At 48.8% G+C, this 11409-nt stretch overlaps 1 protein-coding gene across 1 annotated transcript in view; it reads right to left on the minus strand.

The window, feature by feature from the left end:
• LOC122129815 (neural cell adhesion molecule 1-like) overlaps window positions 1-11173 on the minus strand; it is a 50586-nt gene extending 39413 nt beyond the window's left edge. The window contains exon 1 of the mRNA XM_042704536.1: window positions 11048-11173. Within this exon, the coding sequence (XP_042560470.1) occupies window positions 11048-11099 (52 nt within the window). The 5' untranslated portion in view covers window positions 11100-11173. The remainder of the gene's footprint in view (window positions 1-11047) is intronic.
• Between the last annotated feature and the right edge of the window lie 236 nt (window positions 11174-11409).

The following is an 11409-nucleotide window of genomic DNA, read 5'->3' on the forward strand; positions in this document are numbered from 1 at the left end:
GAGAGAGAGAGACGAGAGGGGAGGGAGGGAGAGAGAGAGAGAGAGAGAGAGAGAGGGAGAGAGAGAGAGGGAGAGAGACGAGAGGGAGGGAGACAGATAGAGAGAGAGAGAGAGAGTGAGAGAGGGAGAGAGAGACAGAGAGAGAGAGGGAGAGACGAGAGGGGAGGGAGAGAGAGATAGAGAGAGAGAGGGAGAGACGAGAGGGGAGGGAGAGAGATAGAGAGACAGATAGAGAGAGAGATGAGGGGAGAGAGACAGATAGAGGGAGAGAGAGACGAGAGGAACAAGACAGCAAGAGAGAAAACAGTCGACATAAAGGCAGGAGACAGATAATGAGAGAGATGGTGGGAGAGAGAAGTAGATGAGAGACAGACAGACAAACAGACAGACACACCCACACCCACACCCACAAAGGCAGTGCCCCTCCTCTCTGGTATCTTCTGACACATAACACAGGTCTGAAGTACAGCACAGACCCCATCAAAGCACTACGGCCTTTCTATCATAGGCCCCCCCCAAAGCAAGCTTCACCCCCCCCCCCAAAACAAGCTTCATAGGCCCCCCCCCAAAACAAGCTTCACAAGGCCTCCGACGGCCGGGCGGCTTCACAGAGTGTCTCTATGTGTTGTTGCTTTTCCCTGGCAGAGTCTTGGGAAGCGCAGAACCCACGGCAGAATGTTTTCCTCCGCCCCGACGACGAAACAGGGTGGTCCGAGAGACCTTCCTCCAGAGTAATAATATTATAGCGGCTTAAGAGATAATCCCAGCACCACACACACGCTGCACACACACACACACTTCTCCTTGTCCCAGCACCACACACACGCTGCACCCACACACACTTCTCCTTGTCCCAGCACCACACACACGCTGCACCCACACACACTTCTCCTTGTCCCAGCACCTGCACGTTACCCCACACCACTCCGCCCCTCGCGGCTCCCCTGACCACTTACACACACCCAACACAGCAGCCTTACTGGACCACTTACCACTTACACACACTGAACAGCAGCCTTTGGTGACGGTGCTACAGACACAGACACACGCTGATGCAGCCTTCATACATACGTACGTAATAAAAGAACACTGGACACACGTGTCACACACATGTCACACACGTGTCACAGTCTTTCAGACATTTACGTACAGTAATGATGCTTTACATCTCAAAGCGTTTACTGGAGCGGGCGTTTAAACGGTGCTCGTGGGTCCATTCATAGGGCCAGTGTAAACGGTCCAAAGCAAGTACTGTGCAGGCAGAGGAGCCCAGTTCATGCTAATCCATAACTGTGTGCACACAGCCCAACATGAGGCTCTTTAGAGATGGGATAATTGCTGTAGTAGCACGCTGTAATTAGCCAGCGAGACATCGTCAACATCGGCAAACAATAATTATTGAATACACACTCAAAGGGGAGCGGCACCGGGGGACGGGCTGAGTGGGGATGGGTTCTGGCGTTTGGGTTCTCGAGTTTGGGTTCTGGTGTTTGGGTTCTGGCGTTTAGGATGAGTGGGGACGGGCTGAGTGGGGCTGGGTTCTGGTGTTTGGGCTGAGTGGGGCTGGTTCTGGCGTTTGGTTCTGGTGTTTGGGCTGAGTGGGGATGGGTTCTGGCGTTTGGGTTCTGGTGTTTGGGCTGAGTGGGGATGGGTTCTGGTGTTTGGGTTCTGGTGTTTGGGCTGAGTGGGCTGGGTTCTGGTGTTTGGGCTGAGTGGGGATGGGTTCTGGTGTTTGGGCTGAGTGGGGCTGGGTTCTGGCGTTTGGGTTCTGGAGTTTGCGTCGAGCTGAGTGGGGCTGGGTTCTGGCGTTTGGGTCGAGCTGACAGCTTCATACAAAGCTTTAGTACAATCAGGCCTTTATCAAATGTTCACATTCAGTCGGCCCTGCCGTCCTATGTTGAAGTTCCCAAAAAATGCATAAGGGCGGCGCTCTTTTCAAGCCCACTGGTATGATGATGACCCCAGGCTGGAATATTCTCCACACAATGATGCCATGCTCAAATGAATTGCTGTATTTGAGTGTTTTATTTATAACTATTAATAAAGACCCTGTTCTTCTCACTTCTCCATACGGTCCCTGTGATTTATTTATTTTTTGCTGGGGGGGGGGGGGTTGGTTGCCCCAGAGCAATGGCCCTTCAAAATTCCTGTGCACGTCCCTGTCGGTCAGCATCTCAGCTGGTGCATAGTGTAAACTCCCTAAGGAGAGGGTTCCTTACGCACAGAGTCAGTCATGGAGCGGGTTCCTTACGCACAGAGTCAGTCATGGAGAGGGTTCCTTACGCACAGAGTCAGTCATGGAGCGGGTTCCTTACGCACAGAGTCAGTCATGGAGAGGGTTCCTTACGCACAGAGTCAGTCATGGAGCGGGTTCCTTACGCACAGAGTCAGTCATGGAGAGGGTTCCTTACGCACAGAGTCAGTCATGGAGCGGGTTCCTTACGCACAGAGTCAGTCATGGAGAGGGTTCCTTACGCACAGAGTCAGTCATGGAGAGGGTTCCTTACGCACAGAGTCAGTGAGGATGGTGGTACAGGTGGTGGTGGTGGTGAGGGTGGTGGTATGGGTATGTGATTTCGGGGATGTTTTGCTAAAGAGCCAATAACAGACAGATTTTACAAGATGACAAATAACAAACCTAAGATGGCCTCCGTAAGATCAAATGTTGTGTCAAAAATGGTATCAAATTTACAATTTACCGAGCACTACTCTTCATTGAAGGAACAGTTTTACAATGTGCGAGCACTACTGTTCATGGAAGTAAAAAGAACAGAGAAATGACAAATCAGAGGACCTTGCAATTTCTCCCAGCATGATCACTTGTGCCATCCGCCCAGCACACATAGCTATTAGCCATTAGCAGCGGAGCCTGAGAAACAGGGCCTAGTGCATCCCTTCGATGTAAGCCTAATGAAATTAGCACTCGACCGACCAGAAGAGAAATCTTCGACAGGACAATTGGGCTTAAATGTTTAATGCGCGGCCGCTGCAGACAGAGATGACAAGGGGGCTGGTGTGGAGGAGGGATGGACAGATGGACAGAAAGGCAAGGGGAGGAGAGGAGAGGAGAAGAGAGGAGAGGAGGAAGAGAAGAGAGGCAGGGAGAGGAGAGAAGAGGAGAAGAGAGGAGAGGAGAGAGGAGAAGAGAGGAGAGGAGGAGAAGAGAGGCAAGGAGAGGAGAGGAGAGGACAAGAGGAGAAGACAGGAAGGAGAGAGGAGAAGAGAGTAGAAGAGAGGAGAGGAGGAGAAGAGAAGAGAGAAGAGGAGAGGAGAGGAGGAGAAGAGAAGAGAGAAGAGGAGAGGAGAGGCAGATCAGCTCCACAGTGCTGTTTGTTCCTGCTTTGCTGCCTTTCATTGAGTGCAGCTGGTTTGGGGCCACCAGAGTCAGAGTAGCGACGCTCTAGTAACTAATCTATAACTAATCTATAACAAACACAGGGCACAGGGGCACGGCTGAAATTTGATTAAGAGGCAGCTAACGTCTGGTGAGCGCAGTGTTGCTCCTAAGACACTACAGCTGAGGCTGGCAGTCAGTGTGAGGGGGGTCCTGGGCTGTGCTGATCCCCAGGAGAGGAGGGGGTCCTGCGGGGAGTTAGGAGCGTCCTGCCCTCCCCCACCCTCGTCTCTCTCTCTCTGTGAGGCAAACATAATATGATCAGAGCCGTTATGGGCCACGGCACTGTTAGAGCCAAGCACTCTCTCTGCACATCCAGAATGTTAATTGGGCTCGCATGGGTGACTAGGGGCGGCTTCTGTAGGTGGTCTGCCTATTCCCTCTACGCCATTTCATGCAGATGCACCTGCAGATTATTCCCCTCCTATGCATTTCATGCAGACAGATGCAGATCAGTGTACTCCTCTGCTACTTGGTCATTTGGTCACCAATTCCAGCTCTATCTGTGGAGATGCACGCCGCTCATATTTGGTGACCAATCCAGCTTGTAAAACAGAGCAGTCGTTGCAACACTGTCTGCAGAACACTGGTCAGTGGGTCAAGAGGAGGCAGAAACACTGGTCAGGTGGGGTCAACACTGTCTGCCGAACACTGGTCAGTGGGTCAAGAGGAGGCAGACACACGTCCACTCTTCTCCTGTCACTGGCCAACCCCTGCACTCTACACCAGCCTGACCTAGCAGCAGCACCAGAGGCCAAAAGCACCGCACGCTTAAAGCACTTCTTCTGCAGCCCACACACACACACTCACACACACACACACACACACACACACACACCCACACACACTGTATAACCTGCAGTCATTAGAATCAGGCATACACTCGTGACTGGAATAACAGGTCACAGTCAGCACACACACACACACACACACACACACACACACGCCTGTGACCTGCATAACACATGTAGGCCAAGGTGTGTGTTCCCCTGGGCTTCCTCAGGTTGTCTGCTCCTCCGCATCACCGTTAGCAAACATGAATAATGCACTAGGTGAAAGTGCCTGGCCTCTGCACTGACAACACAGGGCCTGCAACCAATAATTAATGTGGTCGACTTCAAATCGATCTCCAAATGAGTTGCTGAATTACTGAGTTGTTTGATGACGTCATGAGCATGTAGGCTCCATTACTTTACTGGAGTAAACAATAGTAGGGCCAATGATTTTCCGTTTAAAAAAAAATGAGTTTTCCGTTTCACAACATTTGGTGAATTCCGTTTTTTTTTTCCGTTTCGGCTCATTTTGTTCACCTTGAGGTAGATTGATAGCTTAAAATGAGTAAATAATATGTGCCACAAGAAGACCCGCAAACCTTCTAAAGATTGTTGTTTGCCAGCCATCAACAGAACAGAAGACTAAAAAAACATTATTTGCAGGCGATTGGGAAGAATGCGGCGAATTAATGTGATATTGTAGCGTCAACCGTTCAATAGGGGGGGCGTGGCCTGAGCGGGAGTTCAACCACAGACGTGACATTTTCTCAATGTTTTTTTTTTTTTTGGTTAATTTTGTTTCAATGTTTGTTCATCCTTGCAATCGTTGTTGTGCTTATTTGAAATAAATACAGTCTTGGCAGGACAAAATACAGGGGAATTTGGGGTGATTTTTGATGCACAAAATGGTGTTTTGAAAGTTGCAATTGCGCGTTTCAAAGGTACATTCCGCGAATTCCGTCGCGTTTTCCGTTATCTGCGGAAAAATCATTGGCCCTACAATAGACATGATGATCCCTCAGAAGTGTGGCTGCATTTTAACTGCTTTACTCGGTCAAGACGAGGGGTTGAACTGAAGCATTTGCCAAGCTGTCCTTGCCTGGCAAGGGAGCGCATCAGTTATGCTCCAGCATCTGAAGAGGATGTTCAAAGCCCATTGTTACTGTCGCATTATGAGGTGTCAAATTTTCTATTCAGAAATCCATTTTTCTGTTGATCAACAGCTCTTAATTGTCGAATAAAGGACCACGAGCTAAACGCTAACACAACCTCAAGCTACATTTCATGGCTGATCGCTAAATAAGAGCCATTTAGCGACTGTGGCCATTCATAACACGCATAGCCCGATTAATTCGTTTCAAGTTAAGAGTCGTTAGCTGTAGCCCATGACAACACATATGATTAGTTCATACGCCACCTTAAAAAGCCTCCAAATTAGAATGAGCTTTTTCTAAATTTTCACATTATTTCTTTTTTCTCCAATAAAACATTGATAATCAATTAAGTAAGCTGCAGAAACCAACACTGTCTGCAGGGATGAAAGGGAGTTGACTTGAGAGCTGAGGAGAACACACACACACACACACACCTGGCCTGGACACACACACACACACACACACACACACACACACACTTGATTGAGAGCTGAGGAGAACAGGACAGAGCAGAACCGAATAGAGGAGAGGAGAACGCTTCACAGACACCAAGTTTATGGGCTCCACTAGACCGTTAGGTAGCCATTGACAACAGGCCACGGGTGCGGCCCTGATGGGGCGTACATCTGGGGGCACATCTGGGGGTACATCTGGGCATCAGACTGCAACAGAGAGCCCCTGCCATCCATGCAATTGGGGGTAGGCTTACACTGGGCCTGGACACACACACACACACACACACACACACACACACCACACACACCCACACACACACACTGGGCCTGGACACACACACACACACACACACCACACACACACACACACACACACACACACACACTGGGCCCTGGACAGACACACACACACACACACACACTGGGCTGGACAGACCACCACAACCCTCCTGCTTCAGAGACTATGGCAAATTCCAAAAACTACCTGAACACTGGGCCTGTGTTTGAGGGTCGCACACAGCAGGCTCCTGAGGGCCACACACCACACACACACACACACACACTGGGCCTGTGTTTGAGGGTCGCACACAGCAGGCTCCTGAGGGCCACACACACATCACACACACACACACACCACACACCCACACACACACAGACACACACCGACACAACACACACACAGCAGCACACACACACACTGGGCCTGTGTTTGAGGGTCCGCACCACCAGCAGGCTCCATAGGGCCACACCACACACACACACACACACAACACCAACACAGCCCACTGATGACAATTGGCAAAGTCAAAACTACCTGAACACTGGGCCTGTGTTTGTGTGCTCAGCACTACAGGCTCCTGAGGGCCACACACACACACACACACACACACACACACACACTCAGCCCACTGATGACAATGGGCGATGGTTTGCTGAGAAGAACTTTCCACTCCAGCTCCAGCATGCAGAGCGCTGATTCACTGTGGCACTCTCCACAAAGGGCTTTCACCCCAACCCCCTCAAGACAGGCAACTCTCCTGCTCCCATTACATAACCACTGGTTCTGTGTGTGTGTGTGTGTGGTGTGTGTGTGTGTGTGTGTGTGTGTGTTGTGTGTGTGTGTTGTGGCTTCACTGTCCCCTGTGGTCTGACTGCGTTCCATGTGCTGGCTGTAAAGTGTATGTGTTTTGGCCGAGAGCACACAGGTAGGAGAGTGACGGCCAATTGGTTGACACTGTTGCTCTGCCTGTTTGCTGCGGAGCATCGGCAGGCCTGAATCTGGCCAATTATCGGCTCAAAATCACCAGGGAGAGGAGTGGGCGGCCAGGCCCCATGGGAGCCATTTTGTTTCAGGGGACATTACCGGTAGGGCAGGCAGCATTTCTCTCTGTTTCTCCTCTCTTCCCTAGGGGGATGGGGGGAAGGGCGCCCTACCCTTACTGCACTGCCACCTACCTGAGGTAATCTCTCTCAGCACACACCACACACATTACACATAAAATATGAGGGGAAGTAATGTGTTCACCAATAACTAATCAGATAAACCGGATGTGTATTAACATTAAAGATGTGACTGCATCAGTACAAGGACCCCTGGATTGATCTAAAAGTACCATGAACCAGTCAATGGCCCAATTCTAAAGTTACAAATCGGTTGACTGAAGCTTTGCAGCTAATTCTACTTAAGTGTAAATGATGCCGCTGTGGAAGACACAGCGTTACCGTCCTGCTACTTTCAGAATAATAAAGACCTCCTCTCATTCGCCAATAAATGTGCACAGCGTCTCACGATGACCTATTACGAGCGTTATGTCGTTGATATATGCTGGTATTGTCAGTGCTTAATTTAAACCCATCCACAATTAACTGGTAGCAAAATCAAGTGGGAGTCGAAGATGCGACAATATTTTGGTTCCGTGAGCATTAACGGATACCACCATTTTAATCACGATACTGATTCCGACTGGAAACTTGAAACTGATGCGTGCCACTCAACACGAACCCAATGGACCCAATAAACTTGTTCATTGCAGTGTTTTGGAGGAAGTCATATAATCAGTATCTTATCATCAGCACTATGCGGCGTTAGCATCTAACACATACAGGTAATGTTACAGAAAGCAGCTAACAGTAGCTTCTTAGCAACAGCCTTTATAGCCTCGGCTGTGTGCTAACTGTCAAGTGGGGACACAGGCTAATGTTAGCTAGCTAAGGCTAGTGTTACATGACTCTCACTGTTGTCTGTTGTCACCACGCGTGTTAGCATGTTAGCATGTTAGCATGTTTAATGGCTTATTTTAATTTGTAATGGAAAATGAATGTCTACATTAAACAAATGTTAAGAACTGTATCAGATTGCATCGTATCGCATCAAATCGAAACGCACCAAATCGTTCCGTATTAAAATGTATCGTTTCTGAATCGTATAATAGCCCATATCTGACTCATAAGGGGGAGATACACACCCCTAACACACACACAGGCACGCTCTCTCTCGAACACACACAGGTACGCTCTCTCTCGAACACACACAGGACTGACCAGACATAATGCCCGAAGGTGATGCCACCTCGCTGCCTCAACACATCTCCCACGCGTGTTTGTGTGTGTGTGTGTGGTGTGTGTGGTGTTCCCCTCACTGACCTAATGTCACACTGTTCAGCAGTAAGCAGAGCTATGCTTATGTATCAGTCCCCAACAGAAGCCCTGGCTTATCCCCCTTATGCAGCATGTGGATAGACTTATCATGTGGATTCTGTCGAAAAGTGAATAATGCATGAGAAGGCAGAGGCCACAGACCCAGCCCAGACGTCCCAGCGCGACTCACTGTAAATTGAAACTGAGGCGGTGATAAGCTGAAATCAATAACACTGTGTTTACAAACACGGCCCGCTCAGGGCCGGCCGGCCGAGAGAGAGACAGAGAGCGCTCTGATTGGCTCATCCCGGGAGAGGCTCATCCCGAACAGATTGGCATCTGAAGCCCTCAGACCAGCAGACCTCAAGCACGATTGGCTGGATTTGTCATAATGATGAAAGACACATGTAATTACTTCCGCTGACAGACGGTCAGACATGGGGGGGGGGTCACACAGGCTGGCCCGTACCTCAGGGGAAGCCAGCATTTAATATTCATAGACTTCATCATCAGCCTCTCTCTCTATCTCTTACTGACTCCCAAGGTCTGGCAGACAATTAAACTGGTGGGTGTTTGCTCTCCATTCTCAACCAGAGTAGTGTCTGACTCTGGTCCTAATCTGGCCCTGGTCTGGTCCTAATCTGGCCCTGGTCTGGTCCTAAACTGGCCCTGGTCTGGTCCTAATCTGGCCTGGTCTGGATGTCTGAGGGTCAGCTGCTGCATAAGGATATGTTGCCCCTCGGCCACGTGCGAGCTGTTCAGCTCGTGAAGGCGCTCCTGGATTAGCCAGCTCATCCTGACAGGTTTACCTCCTGCCCCCCTCCCACAGAAAACACCACAACAAGAATGCAAGTGAGCGAGCAGCAGCAGCAGCAGCCGCCGCGTCCATGCTGGCTAACTGAGGAGGAGCGCTTCAATGAGCAGGAGCCCATACGGGAAGATTACATCACAACAGATGAGTCATCTCCACCCCCTCCCGCACACACACACACACACACACACACGCACGTCCCAACCCCACAATGGTGCACAGGACCACCCCACCCTTCTCTTTAACCTAGCAGACAGACTGGGAGGTTCCGGGAATCCCACCGAATCTCCAAAACATCCATATTCATGAACACACCGAGGGCTACATCTCAATGTTAACATCAGCTAATCCGAGTTCGCGCTTTTCTGATGGATAAAACAGCGCGCTCTCGGCGTCCCGTAACGGGACAAGCCACTCAGTAAAATGGCTGAAAAAGCTCATTTGCACCTAGATAGCGCCTCGCCAATAAAACATCGTAAGAAGCGCGTAGCAATCCGTAAATATACTGCGATGTTATTCAAAGACAACCTAGGTTACTGTCAAATGTACACAAATCTACATGCCTCCATACAAGAGTGAAAATCCCTTCGACTAGAGTCTAAAGAGCTGAGAGGGGGAGAACATCATTGACGCTGTACGCCACCTGCGCTTTCTTGGATGGAATGGAAACCAACAGCAAGATAATACACAATCTATTTTTCGTCCAAAGAGTGGTTTCAATTAATGTAGCGCACAAAATCCATTTATTCGTTGCTCTGGTATTAGGCAAAACAACTATGCTAATTTCCATTTGCGCAACTGATAACCAATATGGATTAACATACAGCTGTCCATATTATGTCCGTCTTTTGATAACTGGTTCGAGTGGATTGAAATTGCATCGACGTGTTTGAAAACTATTCCAAACGACCTCTAACACGCAAATGCACGTCACTGCTATATATTGGTTTGTTAGCCCCAGAATAAAAAATAGCGGATTGTTCCCGCCCAAACAGTCCACCGTTGGGTTGTGGACTGTTGAAGTGTTTGTGCACAGGTGAAAACACTGGACTGCGAGGAACAATGCCTCTTCAGTCCCACAGAGAATGCAAAACTAGCTTAGGCAAGCTCCATGTTAATTAACTCTGCAAATGCAATTTTTGCATTGCCGACTTGCATCTTCCAGATTGTTTCCACTAATCAATTGTATGGCTCGTTGATTAATTCATGTTTGGCACAACTGTTTAAAGGAGTCGAAGTGAAAAATACCACCTGTATAATATTGATTAAATATATATTGATTGAGTTCATAAATGTCAGCTAAATACATAGACTAGTGCAATGCCTACACCTTATTATTGAGATTGCTGTTTCATCCTTAGCCAACAAGTTCTCGAGGGTCCTTGTTAATATTCTTATTTTAAGACGGCTAGCTGGCTAGCTTGCTAACCAGTTAACGGCAGCCAGGTCCCCTTAACAAAGCTTGTTGGAAAGGCTTAACTAGCCAGTTAGGGCTAATAACATACGCGGACAGTGGGACCAAATTTTTGTTTGCAAGTTTCGGTTGCTTTTTACCAAAATACTGAAGTCTGTCTTGGTACAATGTCTCAAAAGCGCGTTTTAGCACTGTCAGATTCAGCAGTATATATTTGCATCGTCTTCATCCCCCTGCTTTTGTAACATCTTCATTCAAACAGGTCGGCTGTTCCACCTGCTACTGGACACGCAAGCTCCACGCACATTAGCTATGTTAACAAACTGTAGGCGTCCCAAAATATGCTGTGCTCAAAGTTAAATCAATGAAACAGTTATTTTCATAATAGTCGCTTATATTTAAATCTTACCTGCAGTGACAATAAGGAGCGACACCAAGATGAAATCCTTGGTCCAAATCATCGCAGCCACTTGAACACGACGAGGACAATCTCCTTTTTTAAGATAACGCTTGCGTTATCGTTAATCCTTAAGGAAACGAAAAGGGTCAGCTACAGTTTCGTTAGAAAATATTACCATATACACGTATCTCGTGTACGGTTCCCTGTGATTTGATTAGCTGACGTTGCTAGCTAACTTCCACTGTGATGGGATGTCTGGCCGTCAGCCCGAACACGCTCGAGTGGGGGAGCGCCGCCCGCACGGTTCTCGAGGATGGAGCCTGGGCTCTCCACAACTAATCCACCCAATCAGCGACGCTTCTCACAGAATG

Source organism: Clupea harengus, unplaced genomic scaffold (genome assembly GCF_900700415.2).
Source record: "Clupea harengus unplaced genomic scaffold, Ch_v2.0.2, whole genome shotgun sequence".
Taxonomy (NCBI): domain Eukaryota; kingdom Metazoa; phylum Chordata; class Actinopteri; order Clupeiformes; family Clupeidae; genus Clupea; species Clupea harengus.